General features: G+C 44.7%; 3 protein-coding genes across 4 annotated transcripts; 2 read left to right on the forward strand and 1 right to left on the reverse strand.

Annotated features, from left to right (window-relative positions):
* The first annotated feature begins 2,616 nt into the window (after positions 1 to 2,616).
* Positions 2,617 to 6,834, forward strand: LOC130371455 (uncharacterized). 2 transcript variants are annotated; one of them, XM_056577235.1, is made up of 5 exons: positions 2,619 to 3,346; positions 3,449 to 3,546; positions 4,304 to 4,399; positions 4,943 to 5,113; positions 5,467 to 6,834. In XM_056577235.1, exons 1-5 carry the CDS (start codon positions 3,292 to 3,294, stop codon positions 5,653 to 5,655), a joined length of 609 nt encoding a protein of 202 aa, XP_056433210.1. In that variant the 5' UTR covers positions 2,619 to 3,291; the 3' UTR covers positions 5,656 to 6,834. The 2 variants fall into 2 exon arrangements, with proteins under 2 accessions (XP_056433211.1, XP_056433210.1); XM_056577236.1 differs by lacking the exon at positions 4,304 to 4,399 and having other exon boundaries at positions 2,617 to 3,346.
* An 836-nt stretch (positions 6,835 to 7,670) lies between these two features.
* Positions 7,671 to 9,324, reverse strand: mrpl27 (mitochondrial ribosomal protein L27). Its single transcript, XM_056577237.1, has 4 exons — positions 9,218 to 9,324; positions 8,858 to 8,986; positions 8,456 to 8,523; positions 7,671 to 8,303 (listed from the first exon to the last, which is right to left on the reverse strand). Exons 1-4 carry the CDS (start codon positions 9,255 to 9,257, stop codon positions 8,097 to 8,099), a joined length of 444 nt encoding a protein of 147 aa, XP_056433212.1. The 5' UTR covers positions 9,258 to 9,324; the 3' UTR covers positions 7,671 to 8,096.
* Positions 9,288 to 13,889, forward strand: eme1 (essential meiotic structure-specific endonuclease 1). Its single transcript, XM_056577234.1, has 8 exons — positions 9,288 to 10,087; positions 10,263 to 10,390; positions 10,819 to 10,908; positions 11,142 to 11,263; positions 11,663 to 11,795; positions 12,428 to 12,543; positions 12,648 to 12,837; positions 13,362 to 13,889. The coding sequence occupies exons 1-8, from the start codon at positions 9,466 to 9,468 to the stop codon at positions 13,536 to 13,538; spliced, it is 1,578 nt and encodes a 525-aa protein (XP_056433209.1). The 5' UTR covers positions 9,288 to 9,465; the 3' UTR covers positions 13,539 to 13,889.
* Positions 13,890 to 20,182: the final 6,293 nt, after the last annotated feature.

Here is a 20,182-nt window from a genome sequence, read left to right on the forward strand (position 1 = left end):
TACCCCTTATGTTTTTTTTCATGACGACCAATAAAAAAGAACAGTGTTGTTTTATTTCAAAAAGACAACAGTGTTAACCCTTATGTTTTTTTTGATGATGGCCGATAAAAAACGACAGTGTTACCCCTTATGTTTTTTTTGATGATGGCCGATAAAAAACGACAGTGTAAGCCCCTATGTTTTATTTGATAAAAAACGACAGTGTTACCCCTTATGTTTTTTTTGATGACGGCCGATAAAAAACGACAGTGTTACCCCTTATGTTTTATTTGATAAAAAACGACTGTTTTTTTTGATGACGGCCGATAAAAAACGACAGTGTTACCCCTTATGTATTATTTGATAAAAAACGACTGTTTTTTTTGATGACGGCCGATAAAAAACGGCAGTGTTACCCCTTATGTATTATTTGATAAAAAACGACAGTGGTACCCCTTATGTTTTTTTTGATGACGGCCGATAAAAAACGACAGTGTTACCCCTTATGTTTTATTTGATAAAAAACGACAGTGTTACCCCTTATGTTTTTTTTGATGACGGCCGATAAAAAACGACAGTGTTACCCCTTAAGTTTTATTTGATAAAAAACGACAGTGTTACCCCTTTTGTTTTTTTTGATGACGGCCGATAAAAAACGACAGTGTTACCCCTTATGTTTTATTTGATAAAAAACGACAGTGTTACCCCTTATGTTTTTTTTGATGACGGCCGATAAAAAACGACAGTGTTACCCCTTATGTTTTATTTGATAAAAAACGACAGTGTTACCCCTTATGTTTTTTTTGATGACGGCTGATAAAAAACGACAGTGTTACCCCTTATGTTTTATTTGATAAAAAACTACAGTGTTACCCCTTATGTTTTTTTTGATGACGGCCGATAAAAAACGACAGTGTTACCCCTTAAGTTTTATTTGATAAAAAACGACTGTGTCACCCCTTTTGTTTTTTTTGATGACGGCCGATAAAAAACGACAGTGTTACCCCTTATGTTTTATTTGATAAAAAACGACAGTGTTACCCCTTATGTTTTTTTTGATGACGGCCGATAAAAAACGACAGTGTTACCCCTTATGTTTTATTTGATAAAAAACGACAGTGTTACCCCTTATGTTTTTTTTGATGACGGCCGATAAAAAACGACAGTGTTACCCCTTAAGTTTTATTTGATAAAAAACGACAGTGTTACCCCTTATGTTTTTTTTGATGACGGCTGATAAAAAACGACAGTGTTACCCCTTATGTTTTTTTTGATGACGGCCGATAAAATACGACAGTGTTACCCCTTGTGTTTTAGTTGATAAAAAACGACGGTGTTACCCCTTATGTTTTTTTTGATGACGGCCGATAAAAAACGACAGTGTTACCCCTTATGTTTTATTTGATAAAAAACGACAGTGTTACCCCTTATGTTTTATTGGATAAAAACCGACAGTGTTACCCCTTATGTTTTATTGGATAAAAAACGACAGTGTTACCCCTTATGTTTTATTGGATAAAAAATGATAGTGTTACCCCTTATGTTTTTTTTGATGACGGCCGATAAAAAACGACAGTGTTACCCCTTATGTTTTATTTGATAAAAAACGACAGTGTTACCCCTTATGTTTTATTGGATAAAAACCGACAGTGTTACCCCTTATGTTTTTTTTGATGACGGCCGATAAAAAACGACAGTGTTACCCCTTATGTTTTATTTGATAAAAAACGACAGTGTTACCCTTTATGTTTTTTTTGATGACGGCCGATAAAAAACGACAGTGTTACCCCTTAAGTTTTATTTGATAAAAAACGACAGTGTTACCCCTTAAGTTTTATTTGATGACGGCCGATAAAAAACGACAGTGTTACCCCTTATGTTTTATTTGATAAAAAACGACAGTGTTACCCCTTATGTTTTATTGGATAAAAAACGATAGTGTTACCCCTTATGTTTTTTTTGATGACGGCCGATAAAAAACGACAGTGTTACCCCTTGTGTTTTAGTTGATAAAAAACGACAGTGTTACCCCTTATGTTGTTTTTGATGACGGCCGATAAAAAACGACAGTGTTACCCCTTATGTTTTATTTGATAAAAAACGACAGTGTTACCCCTTATGTTTTTTTTGATGACGGCCGATAAAATACGACAGTGTTACCCCTTGTGTTTTAGTTGATAAAAAACGACAGTGTTACCCCTTATGTTTTTTTTGATGACGGCCGATAAAAAACGACAGTGTTACCCCTTATGTTTTATTTGATAAAAAACGACAGTGTTACCCCTTATGTTTTTTTTGATGACGGTCGATAAAAAACGACAGTGTTACCCCTTATGTTTTATTTGATGAAAACGACAGTGTTACCCATCATGTTTCATTTGATTAAACAACAGTGTTACCCCTCATGTTTCATTTGATGAAAACGACAGTGTTACCCCTTGTGTTTTTTTTCATGAAGACCAAAGAAAAACAACAGTGTCGCCCCCTGTGTTTTATTTGATAAATATCGACAGTGTTACCCCTTTAGTTTTTTTCATTACGACCAATAAAAAACCACAGTGTTACCCAGGGACGCGAGAAGTGGGGGTGCTTAGGGGGCTACAGCGGCCCCTGGCTGTAACTGCAAGTGAGAACGTTTTCTGAACAAATAGCTGAATATGGTAGGCCTACTATGCTGATTTTACATGTTGGTGTTCAACATCTGTTGTATTGAACATTCTAAAACTGGTGTAAAATGTTGCTGCCATATTAATAGACCCGTTGAATGTTATCGTTTTGATTCTGGAATCCCGCACGTAAACTGGTTGGCAAAAAAAGAGCAAAGACGGACGGTTCACTTGACGGAGAAACCGTCACTTTCCTCATATCAGACAACTCGTAACTCTGGATGAAAATGAAGGCTTTCTTTTATTGTCACTTTCCTTTGTAAACCTTTAGAAATAACCTCCTGAATCCTTGTTATAACGCTGTGTAGGCCTATAATCCCGGACTTCAACAGCTTGTCGGCATGTTGTTAGTGTGTGAAATTCAGCACAGTATCAGCCGAGTTTACTCTAATTTCCACATTGTTTACTTGCTAACGTTTGTGAATAACAGTGGCTAGTTGGCAGAACTCTTTTTACACACCAATAGAGTGTTTATCAGAGCAGAGCCCTGAATGTGACGTCACCTGTAATCTCGTCCCTGTAAACAATGGATGTTGCGCAGCATTTATTATGACGTCATTATATAGACTCTCTCTCAGCACCCCCCCCCTCGGACTGACTTCCCGCGTCCCTGTTCGTAAAGAAACTAACTTTGGATAAACTAAGAATGTCGTCCGCTGACACATTCGTAATCGATCCGCTGACCGTCACCGTGAGTTCACGTGAGTAACGACTACCGAGTAAAACCCGATCTCAAAACTTTAACTTCTACCTCAACCGTTATTTTGTGAAATGGTTCCGTTGTGTGTCACCTTCCCCCCTAGTGTCATGTTGCTTGTTCTTCATCTTGGTGGCTCTGCTGCTGGTGCTGATCTACAGGAGGGATCCGTTCTGCTGCAGGACAGCCAGCTCCCGAACCACGGTGAGAAAACTCAGGGGAATATCATAATGCTACACAGTGGAGACGATTAGCTACTTACACCGGCTCTAATGTATACTTGTAAATCCTATATCATGGAACATATTATACAACAAAGGGCCTATATAACAACGACGCTGAAGTTGGCAACCGATTCGCAGCATCCGATTCGGCAGCTGGTCCACTTTAAATCGGTCCTGATTGAAAACCACTACACCTAGACTCTTCAAATCTGGACTAAATTATCACAGTGAGGCTATACATTATGTAAAACATATTTTCAGATCTTTACCCTATTTGTGAAAATGCAATACAGGCTCATTTAGGGGTCCAGACCGCATTGCATTTTCACAAATAGGGTAAAGGTTTCAAAAATCTGAAACTATGTTTTACATAATGTATAGCCTCACTGTGATAATGTAGTCCAGATTTGAAGAGTATAGGTGTAGTGGTTTTCAATCAGGACCGATTTGAAGATTCTAAGTGGTTTTCAAGCCGAATCGGATGCTGTGAATCGGATGCCAACTTCAGCGTCGTTATATAAAATAAGTATTATACATGAGCATTATCAATTATATCGATTGAAATATTGGCTTTTGGATGTATCTTAACATTTGACCAGTAATGCTATAGATTGCTACACAAATGGAGCAATGACATCTGACGATGTCCAGACATTTTGTCACATTTTACCTACATTCATAGGCCTATGCCTGGAACATTTCACTTATAAAAACTCACATGATCCTACGTATTCCAGAATGAACCTCCCCACTATCACAGCAGGGACGCTCTGGTTGGCTTTGGACTACATGACGACAGAATCATGAACTGTGATGACTTTGACCATAATCAAGTAGGCCTAAAACCATTACAATCAGTTCTAACATGCCAGTGAATGAGTGATATACATGACTTACTACACAAATAATTCATGTCACAGATTACAGGGAATGAATGAAACACATTGCAATTATGTCACAGATCCCAGTGAATGAGTGAAACACATCATTACACATTCTATTCATGTCAAAGAGCACACCGATGTTTTGTGACAATTTAGTTAATAACTATTGAAGACATTATCATCATCCAGTGAATAATTAATGAAGAAAGTCATCATTATCTAGTGAATAACTAATGAAAGTCATCCTTATCAAGTGAATAACTAATGAAGAAATCATTATCAGTGTTAATAACTAAGGAAGAAAGGCATCATTCGCTAGTGAATAGCTATTGAAGGAGGTTGTCATTATCTAGTGAAGAACTATTGCAGAAAGCCGTCATTAAATAGTGAATAACTGAGGACGAATACGGTCACTACATAGTGAATAACTACTGAAGAATGCTGTCATGACATAGTGGATATCTAATGAAGTGTGTTGACGCGGGTCGGTAGCTACCCAGAGGTCCCTTCGTGATCGGGAAGCCCAGTGATTACCACCTGCCGGGGGCCGCCCCACGCCTGCCGTCCTACGAGAGTGTCCGCAGGAAGGACCGGAGAACGCTCATCCACCACATGATCTCTGAGCGCTTCAGCCTGAGGACCAGCTCGCGCGGTGACTGGGAGGTAAGGGGATACCGGGATACTGGATCTCTCACACACACACACACACACACACACACACACACACACACACACACACACACACACACACACACACACACACACACACACACACACACACACACACACACACACACACACACACACACACACACACGCGATATAGTGCTGACTAGTTGATCAACGTCATGTTTACGAGGTTGATTATAATTTCGATTTGTTTTTAAGACATCACTTTGGGCTCCGGCAATCAATTAGGATGTGACATTTCATTTAACGAAAAACATGGAAATAACTAATCAATAAGTCAACTGACAAAGCCATAATTGGCACAATTAATGTCCTGTCATTCACAGCCTCCTCCTCCGTCATACGCCGAGTCCCTCCACCAGCCTCTCCACGTTCCCTCCCTGGGTTTGGGGCGTCTGGATGAACACGGGGTTCCTGCCCAGGACCAAGATGGCCGTTCTTCAAACAGGGACCACAGTGCATCACCTGAACATCCGGAGCCACATCTTCCGACCAGCCAGGACCGCAGAGTCTGACCAGATAAAGCTACCGTACCAACTGGGGGGGCTGTCCTCTCTCGTCAGCTCGTCTCTTACAGGCTGTGCACAGGAGAAAGATTGTCGGGCCTTGTATAATGTTAAAGGGTTATGAAAGGCGTGTGAGGCGCCTGTGATGACGGGATTTGAGGATCGTGACGACTCATGCCAACACACTTAAAATCACAGAGGCCCAGGTTGCTATTGTAAACTGCTATCGCAACATGTGTGTGTTCGCTCTTTGCTTTGGCAAGGGGAAGAATTCAAAGTTATCAATTTACCAGAGCTGGAATCCTGGAATATGATAATTACTTTGCCAACGTCTATGGACGTGTGGGGTATAAGGATCCTTTTTGTCAAAGTTGTTGGACAGAGGTCCAACGGTGGTTTTCGTCAAGGAACAACATGTGGTCAGCCGAAAAAACTGAACTTTAACTCAAGGCAGGCAAACATCACCTATGATCATTAGCTTGTGAGGGAGAGAGGAAGGATAATGAAAGTTACTGATTAACCCAGCTCAAATACCAGACACAGGCAGACGAAACAAACACTGGGAGCTGTTTGGTGTGTCCAGAGTTTTGTTCAGATTAATTTTTCTTCATTGTCAATGTTTAACAAATTGTGTGCCTTAGGGTTCTACTTGGTGCCTCTCCATGATTGATACCAATGACATCCTGTCCACGGCTTTCAGTATGTAACATAGAATTCCCTTTAGACACCACATATAAAGAGTCAGCAGGGACAAGGACTGCATTCCTCTCATAAGTTGTGTAACTTGAATTCTATTAATGCCTTCTTTGTGTTCACCCTTGCTCCAGCTGTGACAGAGTATAAAACGACCTAAACTCCCCACATAACATTCATTCCACTCTGACACGAGCAACCCTGAACTCACTCCCATTCAGAGAGTACCAGGCGCTGTGCTCACTCCCCTGCATACCACGGGAACCCCCAGCCCTCCACGTCAAAAGCCGTGTTTGACTTGCTTTCATAACTGCAATGTGGTCAGTGAATCATTGGGGAAAAGGAGTGTCGGATATCAGATATTATAGACAACGAAAGCAACACTAATAGACAAGTTTAGATACATGGAAGGAACAAGGTCTGTAAGTGAACTGGCCCATAGCAGGCCCTGGAGATTAGGTTACATGTTATTTTGTGTAGAAAGCAATAAGAAGTCTACACTGCAAAGGTTCATTGCCCCGTTTCTGTCTAGAAATCCTGTGCTAGAATCAGAGGGCTCCCATTCTAGGATTTGTCTTCGGGCCTACCTTTTCTGGCAAATCACAGCCAATCAATAGTCATGTACCCCTTGAATGAAATCCAATTAATAAATGGGACTTACAACCATAGCTTATCAAAAACCTGCTTGGACAGCTTTAGAGTGAACAGGGAGAGGGAGGTGATAAGTAGGACCGTATGTTTTGAAAGTTTAGACTCCGCTTGCTTTAAATAGCCAATCTTGCATATTGTAGGTTTATGAATAGTAAGTGTTTAACGGCATGTCATTTCCACATGGTGTTTACCTATTCAAACTATACATTTCTTTTACATGCAAATCCAATCAACATAACTGCTGCTATTGCTAAAAAAAGTCAAATGACTTTGGCCTTATCGATACAATTAACAATTTATTCAAGGAAGCCACCATTGATTGATTCGTGTTCATGTGATTGACCCATCCCACCTGCCAAATAAGATGCTTGGCTATCACTGATAATCACAACACAACATAAACCCTTGATTAGCACGATGCGGTTTATTTTTAATATGAAAGCAGAAGTGTCTTCATGATTCACTTAGCATGCTAGAGGAAGATTTTATAAATATTTGTATTACATTCTTAAAAGCAAGGTGGTTGCCAATATGGTTGTGTAAAGAAAAAATACACCCTCTTTCAATTCTAATAACTATAGGCAACCGTGCTTAAAACTTGCTTATGCTACTATGATTGGGATCATGCTACATTGACCGTGAGAGACATCTTGTGGTTAGAAAATAAAATGCACCTTTTTAAGCTTCAAAGTTTGTTTGTGAATACGTGCGAAATGAACAACAGCATCACGATAATATAAATGGCTGGCTGAATAAATACAAGACTCCATTTTATATTAAACCAAGACTTTATGCGGTAGGTATTCAATACCACAGATTAATACAAATAATACAGATGCTCTGAAAAACCTAAAGGCTACCGAAGCAAAACATGAATCCCTGTGATTACGATGTGCAGGTCCAAGGATTACATTATGGCCGGAGAGGTTGTGCTGAGATGAACACAATGTGATCCAAACACAATCAGCTCAGGAGTGTGCCATGTCCATTGAACTGCTGTGATCCGGGTCTTTGGTGTTCAACACAACAAGAAGCATATGCCTCGAGTCCCCCCCCCCCCCCCCCCCCCCTCTTTCAAGTCAGTCTTATCCCAGCCCTTCCGGGTATCAGACCATGTCCACCAGTTTAAACTTGCCCTCCTGCAGGTTGGGCAGGACGTTGATGAAGGTCTTGTAGAGAATCACGCCCCTGGGCAGCTTGCAGATGACGGCGGTAGCCTCTGGGCTACGAGGTGGCGGGACATAGACCTCCTTGGTGAAGCGGACCTCGCCGTCCTCAAGGGCGTACAACGTGTTGTTGGTTCCCATCCCCACCTGGTGGCCGACGAGGAGAAACAGGAGAGATACATGATACAACCAGAAAAAGGCTGTACCAATGAGCTAAACAGAGCAGTTCTGGTTACATAAAGACAGGCATCTTAAATTAAACTGAATGTGGTGAAGACATGATGAAGCTTCACACTCACATGAGCTCCGGGGTGATACCTCAGACCTCGCTGTGTTGCAAGGATGTTCCCCGCATGGACAAAGTTTCCTGGTTAAAGAGAATGGAAAAGAGAATTATCCTCCGTCTGCTGCAGACAGACCACCCACATAGCTATGATAATGATACTTTAAGATGTATTCCGTCTACTTTATGTTATTCTATCTCGCCCAATTACGATGACCCCTAGTGGTTAACCCTGGGTTATAATTTAAACTTCTGCTCTATTGGTCGAAGGGCAGACTACATGCTGGACAATCATTGTGTGGAAGTTCTTCCAAATATGCATTTGGAGGAAGGTTCAGATGAATGTCAGGCCTATTAAATTAAAGTTCAGTCGTGTTCAGATGTAATGCAAAGTATATTAAACTGCATGCAACTGTACCGTCGTGCTTCTTGAAGCCATATCTCCGACCAGGGCTTTTACCTCCCAGGTTCTTGCTGCTACCGCCAGCTTTCTTTGAGGCAAACCTTACCGAGTCAATGAATGAGGATTGGCAAGGAAGCAACAGCCCTAAAGCACAGAAGAAATAGTTACGTTTCTATTCACCCCTTCTTATATAACCCTTCTTAATGCTGCCAATGTGCAAAACATGTGTTGTATAGGATGGGAGGAATAGGAGGTTAAATGCTGAGCCCAGTATCAGAGCTAAAGACAACCAACCGTAACCTAAATACCACAAACAGCGGTCACATATCAGAATGAAATGCAAATGAATACACAGAGAAGATAGATATTCTGTACCTGTTCTTGTTCGGAACACCAAGGACGCGAGCGACGCCATCTTATATCACGTGACCTATTAAAGGCGTCACACGGCATTGATGATGACGCGCTTACGTAGGTAACGTAAAATATGGCGGCGGGAAGCTCAAAGTAAAATAAGGCACTGATGTTTTACACATGAACGTTTTGAAGTTATGAGCTTGTCCGCCTGGGAACACTTTCTTAACGAATTTTTATAACCACGTTTTAATCTAGTAGCGTTGAGAATGAGTGACTCGGAAGAGGACTTTCCCGTGTACGACTTTCTGCAGGCGGGACGACGCGGCTCCCAGGCGAACAGAGCCGCGGATCTGGTTTATCTGGACAGCTCCGACACCGACGTCGCATCCCTCTGCTCCCTGCCCGCTGCGGAGCCCGCTGCCGCCGCCGGAGTCCCCAGTGAGGACGTCATGATGCTCAGCAGTGACTCTGAGGAAGAGGCACCCTACGTTCCCTTGGCGCTTAGACTCAAACAGAGGCAGGCACCTGTGGTTAGTATGGTCAGAAACGCCAACGATTCTCACCGAAGTCCGCCGTGTCCTCCACAACAACCTCTCCCGGTCCAAACGGGGGTGACAGCTGCAGAGGAGAGGACGGCCCTTAAGTCGTGGCCGCCTCCCACCACATCCACCGCAGGAACCTCCAAAGCATACCCGGCCAAGAGCACTGTGGCAGGGCAGTCCATTAGGACCGGCAGGGAGGAGGTGAACAGGAGGGACAAAGGGGACAAGGAGAACCGGAAGGTGGAGCTTGAAAGGCAGAAGGCGGAGCGCAAAGCCCAGCAGGAGGCTGCCAAGGCCCTGAGGCCGGAGGAGTGTATCAAACACATGGTGGTGGTGGTAGACCCAGGTAAACACTAAGCATGGATCGAACGCATGGTGGGGGCGATAGACCAAGGTATTCAGCATCAAACAAATGTCATATCTGGCTGGGGTGGGTTTGGGTTGAATGTAAGCTTGGATAGTCTGAACACTGTGAACACGCTAGAGCTGCCAAGTTCGTGAGCGTCTCTTCTGTGTTCCAGGTCTGGTCCTGCTTGAGGGAGGAGGTACTCTCCTAACCTCGCTCCAAGAGCTCGGTTGCTCCTGTGCCATCGAGAAGCAGCCCCTCCCCCGTAGCGTCAGCTGGCTCAGAAGAGCCCCGTCACAGCAGGTGAGGCTCACCTCGGATCACAACAACAGCACTGCTGTTGTCACACACACACACACACACACACACACACACACACACACACACACACACACACACACACACACACACACACACACACACACACACACACACACACACACACACGTGTTTGGCTGACAGGAAATTGTGTTTTCAAGGTAAGCTCCTGTTTCTGTCTCTCCCCTTGTTTATCACACTGATTTTGGATGAACTGCGATGTAGGGGTTGTCTCGAAGACATGTTTTTTGTTCAAAACCCTGTCCTTTTGCACCCAAAATGCATGTCTAGAACAACGGAATGGATACATATGTTCATAATAAAGTTCCTGTCAGTGTTCTCCCCATGGGGTTTCCCTTCCTTGCAGAACTTAATGCAGTATGAACCCTTCTTCTCTCCATCTGTCCATGCAGATAGGTGAAGAGAGCAGCGTACCAGAGGCCCATGTGGTGATTCAGATGACCGCAGACGACTTCATCGCCCTCGTTCATAACTACACTCAGGTCTGTGAAACCTCTGCGCTTGAAGCTACATCGACGAGGTGAGATTAGTTGAATAGACCAGGCTGATGCTTGTGGAGAAGTGTGTGCGAACACCGCTACCTGATAGATTCAAAGGTTAACCTTTTTCCATTCTCTATAGTTGGCCTTTTTCAAAAGGCTTGATTAATACCACTGTGTTAAACGACTGGACTATGAATGGGCCTTCATCCCCTCCACCTCCCCCTGGGACACAGGAGCAGAGGCATGGGACGACTGGTCAAAGCCCTGGTCTAAGCTGCTGGGTCCAGGAGCAGCAGACCCGGAACCCTGGACGGATCATCAGCCTGGCTGTGGTGGACCTAGAGAAGCACTACAGGTATGGGGCCATTCAGCGGCCCAGTCGGGGCCCCTATAAGCACTACAGGGAGGGGGACAACGGGCACCACAGCCTGGGCTCCGCTTAGCCCTACAGGAAGGGGGGTAATAATGAGCAGCACACTCTTGTGACCATTCTTTCTCAATAAAAAAATATGGTCAATATAAAAACACCAGGCCTCCTACGAGTATCTTAGGAATCTGGACTTTGCTCCATGAATTGGTACTATTAGTTTCATGATTATTACCATTAAGGTTGCACTTATAGGCCTGATTTTTTACTCCTCTAGGTCCTTTAAAGGGCTGAGGGTTAGGGAGGAAAGGGGAGGGTGGGGGGGGGTTGTTTAGTGGGGGAACTGTGACGGAGGGATGGACTAACGACGCCGCCTCGACCCGCCAGAGCCCAGAAGGCCCACGGTCAGAAGAGGCTCCGGGGGGCGGTGCTGGGTGAGGAGCGCGGCGGCGGAGCCAAGCGGAGCAGGAAGGCCCAGGCGGAGCCGCCCCCTGACGTGTCCCGGATGGACGTGGAGGAGGTGGGTGGCAGCTCTCCCAACGCCCGGGTCGCTGGCTGCTCGTGAAGCTGAAGGAGTACCCGGTCGTTTTATGGTCCACTCTGTAAACCAGCTTTCACCTGGATGACATTTATAACCCTGTCGAAGATACACACGCAGTTACAGCCGTTTGTCAAGAGGGCACAAACACACAAGAGTGAACGCTCCAGACAGAAGCTGCCATCGGTTCGTTTAAGAGACGCCACCTAATTATGAGGAACTAATTAAATGCCCTTAATGAGCATCTCCTCATCTAGATTAAAGGAGGGAGTGTGCACCATGTAGGTGTATTAGTATCATTAAATCGGATTCGTTGTTGGCGATTCATACTCGTGTCGTATTAAAAGGACTCGAGAGAGAGTTGCAGTACTGTAAAATCCTAAATCAACTTAAATATACTGTAGCAGAATCTAGGTTACGGTATATTTTACAGTTGGGCCACCTGTTGCATGAGAAGGTTTCAAACACAACAATGTGGCCCCCCCCATAATGACAAATTATTTCATAATGAACTGCGAAACCATGACGACCTACATGGCGCCCACCACTCCCATGCTCCTGTGCTTGGTCGCTAGTATGTACAGGCCCGGTCACCATCACTTTACTCCCCACAGGCGGTCGTACATCTGCAGCTGCACACCGGGGTGCAAGTGCGCTTCCTGGCGGCATGGAAGGACTTTTCGGATCACATCGCCATGACAACCAAAGCTATAGCAGAGGCCCCTTTCAAGTGAGGAAACCCAGTAGAACAAAGCGAGGTGTGTGCGTTCCCATCTGTGTGTAACATATATTATAAGTGTGTGTGTGTGTGTCTGCCATGCCATTTTATTCCAGGCACGACCGGGATAACACAGGCTTTTCCTTCTGCCTGGAGAGTGAGTGGGCGGGGGGCCAGAAGGTGGACCGCCTGGGTAAAGGCCTGCTCCAGGTGTGGAAGAGGCAGATCCAGCAGCTCAACAGAGTCAGCCCAGACATGGCCTCCGCCATCCTGGGGGCCTATCCGTCGCCTCAGCTCCTTAGACAGGTGGACAGCCGCTCACGCCCCTCCCCGTTTCACACATTTTCATTTCCGTCAAAAATGAAAATCTCGCTCATTTTAAGATGGCGTAAGCAATAAAGTGTACTGTGAAAACACACATACCGTAACGGCAATACCGCAGCGGTTTCCTTGAAGACACTGTGAAATTAAAACGTTTTTTCATGCTGTCAGACAGGTTTATTCTTTTTTTTTTTTTTTTTTGCAGCATGGCATTTTACATTCCCAGCGGACTACCGCGTTCACAGCTGGATAATCCATTTAAAGACTTTTGCATAAACCAATTAGCTCAATTTCCTCCGCTTCATCACCTGTCTGATTGGGCACTGCACTGTTTCTACAGAGCGCAGACCCAATCTGTAGTAACCCTGCCTCAAGTGTTTGTTTTCTGTGCTTCACGCTTAATGTGTCAACAACGCCTCCGTCTGTCTGTCCCTATGCACACGTCGACCCCCAAATCGACGTCGATGCCATGCGTCGTCATAACGACGTGTCGTCATTGACCACCCCAGGCGTACCGGGGTTGCCGGACGGACCGCGAGAGGACCTCCCTGCTGTCGGAGCTCCTGATTCGCCGAGGGGAGGGCGTGACGGCCACCAGGCGGCGAGTGGGGCCGGAGCTCTCCAGGCGCCTGCACCTCCTGCTGAGCTCCGAGGACGCCCAGCAGACGCTGGACTCCACCACCTGACCGCTGAGCAAGGCATTGTGTGTGTGTGTGTGTGTGTGTGTGTGTGTGTGTGTGTGTGTGTGTGTGTGTGTGTGTGTGTGTGTGTGTGTGTGTGTGTGTGTGTGTGTGTGTGTGTGTGTGTGTGTGTAAAAAATGTTTCCCTGGAGCGCTACGGTATTTTATTTCTCACATATTTTATGAATGAAAGAAGTTAAAACAGATGTTTTACTTCATCCATGTTGATGCAATCACTTTGAATGGTAATGCAAATGTGTTTATTTAAAACATGTGTACACATACTGTATATTGTTTGTGTTCTATTACTTTATAGCGCCTCTGTGTATTATTAAATCTATAAAATGCAAAAAAGTATTTACAAACCTGCCATGCCATTTTATTCCAGTAGAAATGATTTACCGTGCGGTTAAACAGAGGTAGAACTACAACCAAATAGCTTGGAGCTCAACGGCAGACCCGTAAAGTAGTTAAATGAAGCATTATCCAAGGCATAACTCACTGGCCCACATCTCTTAGCCACCGGGCCCAAACTGAATGATGTGCGGCTGGTCTCCCAGCTCTGTTTGTCTCCATGGCCGTCGCTGGTAGAACTCATTACGGCCCCCCTGTTTGCACTCTCCAGCCCGGTGGTAAATCCACCGAGTAACCCACTCGGCTCCGCTCGACACTGCTGAGCCTGTGGCTCATTTTCAGCACATTAACAGAAACGGAGCCAAGAAGTGATGAGGGTTTGGAGCAGGGTGAGAGGAAAAAAAACAATCAAATGCAGGGTAACGAGGCGTTAAATGGTGTTAAGAGATGAGAGACACGGCAGGTCTTTGAAAATACGGAGCATGCCGCCTATGTGGCGAGTAGCAATGATGTTGCGATGGGCGAGCAAGATGCATGGTGGCAATATTCCATGTGAGTGGACATAAGGTTGTCGTTTAATTCCACAAACATGTCACAGACCAGCGGCTGAGGGATGCTAGTAAGCCCTACAGAACCAGTGAACACATTATTGTTCTGAGTGGTTTGAACTGAATTGCTCAACATACCATTATGTTGCTGCCAGATGGAGATGGAGAACTATCTTTACCTTCGGGAAATGTATATTGGTTTATCTATCTGGCGTACATTATGAAACCGTAATGTTAGGACGGTATTGGGCACTAGGGGTCAGGCTTGCACCAGTGTGAGTTATGAGATACTTGACTTGAGTTAAGGTGCAGACTAGAAAAGCATCAATTTGTGTATCTTGTGTCTTGGAGAGCTTTATAAAATCAGGCGTGAAACCGCCTAATGTAAGATAAAGACGCAGAAGATAAATATGCACAGAATAATCTTGTCACAATGGTTTTTTTGCAAAATGTTGCAGATAGGAAAGTAGACGAGGAGAAATTCATTATTCAAAGTGACAACCACGCAAGTTAGTGTTGTTCTGTACACTCAAGTCTCGGAGTGCAAAAACATGAGGTGAGAGCGCTAAACTGAATCACGCGTCCTCTGGGGAGGACGCTGCGGAAAGTCTTGTCTTGGTGCGCTAACATTTCCTCACCCGATTGTCATTAAAAATGTATCCACATGAGTGTTATATAGGAGCAGACTTCTCCAACAAATAACACACCTCTGTGCTGTAGACTAACACAGGTATCGTAGCTCTGGGCTCACATACATATGAGACACAAGGTAAGTAGTCACAAATGAAGACGATTGAGAACAATGTCCATCTCTCACACACACACACACACACACACACACACACACACACACTTCAGTCACCCACACACTTCAGTCACCAATCAGCCAACACTTTAGACTACTCAGATCCACAGGCTCACAGTGAACGGACACATTGACTCTCAGGCCCCTCAACCAGTACCAGCTTTCACCCTTAAGACATAGTGCCCCCCTACCAGGAGAGGTCTGCTAAGTCTTTGTACCCCTCTACTTCTTTGTACCCTCAGGGTACAAAGAAGTAGAGGGGTACAAAGGCTTAGCAGACCTCTCTTGGTAGCAGGGTACTACCCTGCTACCAAGAGAGGTCTGCTAAGCCTTTGTACCCTCTACCGGGAGAGGTCTGCTAAGTCCTCGTACCCCTCTACCGGGAGAGGTCTGATTAGTCATAGTACCCCAGCTACCAGGAAAGGTTTGCGGGATAAGACGGGGAAACCATTTCCTCGCCAGAGATGTGAAAAGCAGCAAGAGGCTGAGACATGACCCAATTCACTGGATGTGGTGCCGATCCAGTACCAGGTTATTTTATTTAATGTAACCCTGCTGGCGCTCTGGCTCGTCAACACACAGCCACACTGTGCTGGGTGCCCCCTTCCCTAGCAGAGAGCAGCTCGGTGTGGAGGCTGCATCGGCACGGGGGGTGGGGGGGTGTGCGTGTGTAGAATGAACCAAATCAGACTCCCTCCTCATGCAGCCTGCCACTTCACCCTCGGTATGCAGACCAGCGCTCCTCTGGGGAATCATTTTATTTTATTATTAACGCTGCAATCATAGGTCGGCCCGACGGCCGGATCCAAGCGAGGTAAAAAAAAAGGAAGACCAGCGTTTGGTTTGGAGGCTGACGGCACTACTGGAATGTCCTGATAACTAACACAAAGACCAGAGCCACACAGGCGTCTTCTACATCACACATTGACGCAGTAGTGCGCAAGAAGGAAGAAGTGTGGCATCTACATGGACTGACGCAGTAGTTTGCGCACGGAAAATAATAAGCATATATCCACACACAGACATCCACAGAAGTCTAACCCATATTCAAAACACTCGAGTACATGACTGCTTTTCGGCAAGATCAAGGGTGATTCCGGTGTGAAGCGTGACGTTCACAGGGGCTTGAAGTCATAAGTGACTCAACCACACCGCAATCGTTTGGACCAATTGTATGGACTACTGCTGAATCCCATCTTTAACCGACTAAACTAATCAGTCAACCTTGGTTTGCCCCTTTGCTTCAGCTAGGCATTACTAATCGAATACAGTAATGCATTTCAAATGCTTAACTGTTAGGTGCACTACGCCTGAACAAATAGCTACAGGAATCCATCATCTTCGATAGGAATAAATACAGATTGTTAATAGAAAAACATATATCCGTGCATGTACAATTGAGGCAGCTTCAAGGTTGTTCATTATTCAACATGAATCTGTTAAATTCCTGTTAGTAATGGATTTGGCCTTTTCAGAGACTCAATGACGCTAACTTGCGATCATGCTATTATGAAGCTGGGTAGAGAACATGATGAAGGCCTGAGCACAAAGCATTATGAAAAGCTAGGTACAGAACATTTATAAAGAGCTGGGCACAGGAAGATATTGAGAAGCCGGGTACAGAACCTTATGAGGAGCTGCGTGCTGAACAGGATGCAGGACTGAGAACAGAGCATTGTGGAGAGATGGGAATAGAACAGTTATGAAGAGCTGCAGGGGTACAGGACGATTATGAAGAGCTGGGATCAGAAAATTATGAAGAGCTGAGTTCAGAACATGAGGAGCTGAGTACAGACCAATAAGAAGTCTGAGTAGAGAACTGTCATGGAGCGCTGAGTTTAGAACACTCAAGAAGACCTGGGTACGGAACAGTTACAAAGAGCTGGGATCACAACATTATGAAAAGCTGATAACAGATGATTATGAGGGGCTCACTAAATAACAGTGATGAAGAGCTGTATTCATAAGTGAAGAGTTGAGTTCAGAACATTATGAAGAGCTGAGTTCAGAACATTATGAAGAGTTGAGCACAGAACCTTATGAAGCTGGGTGAGGCCGGGTACAGGGGCTAACTCTGGTCCTGTTTGATGAAGCTACAGAGAGTTAACTCGACTCTCCTCTCAGTCGGCTCCAGCTATTACAACATCAGATAGGCTGGAACAAGACAAACACCCCTGCAGTCTATTCATCTCTTTAGGACAACCTAGCATCAGAGTGCGTTAGGGAACCCAGAGAAGCCGCTACTCCAGCAGACTACCCTGAGCCCACTTGTGGGAAGTACTGGTCATTACTAGGAAACCAACAGTCCATCTATCTTGTCCTGCCGTAATGGTGTTGTTGTGACCTGCAAAACGCAAGGAGGTACGCGTAATGAGTGTGAACCCTCCAATGTTTTTAGAGCAGGGTCACATTGAATACAGAGAGAGAGAGGTGGATAACTTGAGAGGGCGAGAGCTTCTTCACTCTGCAAGGGGCGTCAAAGACAATAGAATTGGTCATCAGGATGAGACTCACATCTGTTCCCTGTGGAAGAAACGGAGGAATAGAAAAGTCGAGAGAGAGAGAGAGAGAGAGAGAGAGAGAGAGAGACATTTATCATTAAACTTTTCTCCAAAGGTTGGAACACCCACACACATACGCCAAAGGCCAGCAGAACATACAAAATGGGTGACATTAGGAATGCTAAACATTGCACTCTAAAAGGCTATTCAAACCCATTAGGAATCCATAACCCACCACTTCAGGTTCAGCTGTACGGGACATGGAGAACACAACTCCCTTTGGCTGAACATAAATAAAACAACAACTGAACTAAAATCCAAACCTTGACACCTCCATTACTTGATATTTACAATGTACTTTGTGCGTTGGGGATTGGAAGACGAGTCAGGGGGAGTGGGTGACTCTCATCTGCCGCCATCAAAGAAGATTCCGGCACCTTATGAACTTCAATAAATGATATTGAACGCCACCGTGGCCCTCAGAGTCGGCCGCCGGCATCACTGCCTTGTGGTGCCTTGTTTACTCGCTCCTGTTTTCTAGGCCATTACACACGATGAAGTGACACCGGGAGGCACTTCACTCCCAACCGGCGCCGTTCAGGAATCAGCCCGTAAATAATACACACTGGGCCGCGCCGGCCTTCACCGTGACGCACACCGGAGTACAGTGTTACTTAGCGTTTAATAGTAGGATTTAAATCAAGATACTGGGCGATAATCAAAGCTACAGATTAATGTGCTTCGCTATTACGTTGGGTAATGTTGCCGTGATCAACCTAGAATTAAAATGTTAATTTCATTCTCCTCAAAACTGGGACTAAAATTGTGCTTGGTGTTGTGTACGACCCAAAGCACGGTGGGTGTGTGTGTGTGTGTGTGTGTGTGTGTGTGTGTGTGTGTGTGTGTGTGTGTGTGTGTCTGTGTGCGTGGGTGCGTGTGGGCACACGTGCGTGTCCCTGTGTGGAGTAGCACAAGGCTCTCATGAAGGCCTACACCCCCTCATGTAGGCCTACACCCCCTACAGGTACTCTGCTCTAAAGGTTAATGTAGGCCTACACCCCTTACAGATACTCTGCTGTAAAGGTTAATGTAGGCCTACACCCCCTACAGATACTCTGCTGTAAAGGTTCATGTAGGCCTACACCCCCTACAGGTACTCTGCTCTAAAGGTTAATGTAGGCCTACACCCCTTACAGATACTCTGCTGTAAAGGTTAATGTAGGCCTACACCCCCTACAGATACTCTGCTGTAAACGTTCATGTAGGCCTACACCCCTTACAGGTACTCTGCTCTAAAGGTTAATGTAGGCCTACACCCCTTACAGATACTCTGCTGTAAAGGTTCATGTAGGCCTACACCCCCCTACAGGTACTCTACTCTAAAGGCTCATGTAGGCCTACACCCCCCTACAGGTACTCTGCTGTAAAGTTTCATTTAGGCCTACATTATGTTTAAGGTAACCCTTCATGTCCTCATCCAATTAACAACTTGTATTGCTCACCCGTCCGTGGATTTAATCAATAGTGCTCTGAATCCTTCACCATTTAGTCGCAGATCAGTGAAACTCAGCTGCATCATCGTTTTTAATAGACACCGAGTTGCATTTCAACGTAAATTTTAGCAATTTAAATGTACCCTCCCATAAGCCGAACGCAAAGGCAGCATCAAAGAGCTCAGCGATGGATTATTAGCTGTCAGGACATGATGTTTTAGTGATTCGCCAGGCTGGAGCAGACCGGTATTAGCATCTCCTAAAACCACTGAAACCATATGTTTTTATGGTGTGTGTGTGTCAGTGTGTGTGTGTGCGCGTGAGTTTGTTGTGTGTTCCTAAATCACCTTGTTGCCATGGCTACCTCTTCACACTACACAACACTCTTGTCAGTGACCATGGCTCTACCGATCCAAAATAGTTTGGCAGCTATATTGTATATAGGACATACATCTATGCATCCATAAATCCATATATATATATATTTCAGAGAGATGTATCGTATATTTAATATATATCACAGATATATCCTATATTGAAGATATATTCTAATATATATGTAAGACATCTCCTTCTTGAAGCATTTTTTTAAATTTCAAGTTTGTCCTCTCCAATCACTGGATAATTATTTTGTGATATTTTATTCCATTAAATAATTAAAAACCGATGACTCATCGACAATAAAAGTCTCTGGCACTGAAAGTCAATCGTCCGTCTTTCAAATCCCTATACCCGTGTTTTAAAAAATAAACAAATAAATGACATGTGTGGAGATATGACGAGCGAAGACAAGGTTGCCATGATTTATAGACCAACACAGAGAGATGTGTGTCTTATCTGTCCTGCACAGCTTTGCGATTCTGTCAACCGTCCTTGGCGTTGGTAGTTTATGTTGTCAGGTACAAGGTATGGAGCGCAGCTCAAAAATAAACTACTCAACATACTGGTC

Source organism: Gadus chalcogrammus, chromosome 18 (assembly GCF_026213295.1).
Source record: "Gadus chalcogrammus isolate NIFS_2021 chromosome 18, NIFS_Gcha_1.0, whole genome shotgun sequence".
Lineage (NCBI taxonomy): Eukaryota > Metazoa > Chordata > Actinopteri > Gadiformes > Gadidae > Gadus > Gadus chalcogrammus.

Excerpts from the sequence above, each read along its gene's own strand:
- mrpl27 (XM_056577237.1), bottom strand. The coding sequence starts at position 9,257 with ATGGCGTCGCTCGCGTCCTTGGTGTTCCGAACAAGAACAG. Across the intron at positions 8,987-9,217 it reads GGTGTTCCGAACAAGAACAG|GGCTGTTGCTTCCTTGCCAA; the intron begins GTACAGAATATC and ends TCTGTGCTTTAG. Across the intron at positions 8,304-8,455 it reads GGTATCACCCCGGAGCTCAT|GTGGGGATGGGAACCAACAA; the intron begins GTGAGTGTGAAG and ends GTCGGCCACCAG.
- LOC130371455 (XM_056577235.1), top strand. The coding sequence starts at position 3,292 with ATGTCGTCCGCTGACACATTCGTAATCGATCCGCTGACCGTCACCGTG. Across the intron at positions 3,347-3,448 it reads GACCGTCACCGTGAGTTCAC|TGTCATGTTGCTTGTTCTTC; the intron begins GTGAGTAACGAC and ends CTTCCCCCCTAG. Across the intron at positions 4,400-4,942 it reads ATGACTTTGACCATAATCAA|CTACCCAGAGGTCCCTTCGT; the intron begins GTAGGCCTAAAA and ends GCGGGTCGGTAG.
- eme1 (XM_056577234.1), top strand. The coding sequence starts at position 9,466 with ATGAGTGACTCGGAAGAGGACTTTCCCGTGTACGACTTTCTGCAGGCG. Across the intron at positions 11,264-11,662 it reads GACCTAGAGAAGCACTACAG|AGCCCAGAAGGCCCACGGTC; the intron begins GTATGGGGCCAT and ends TCGACCCGCCAG. Across the intron at positions 12,544-12,647 it reads ATAGCAGAGGCCCCTTTCAA|GCACGACCGGGATAACACAG; the intron begins GTGAGGAAACCC and ends ATTTTATTCCAG.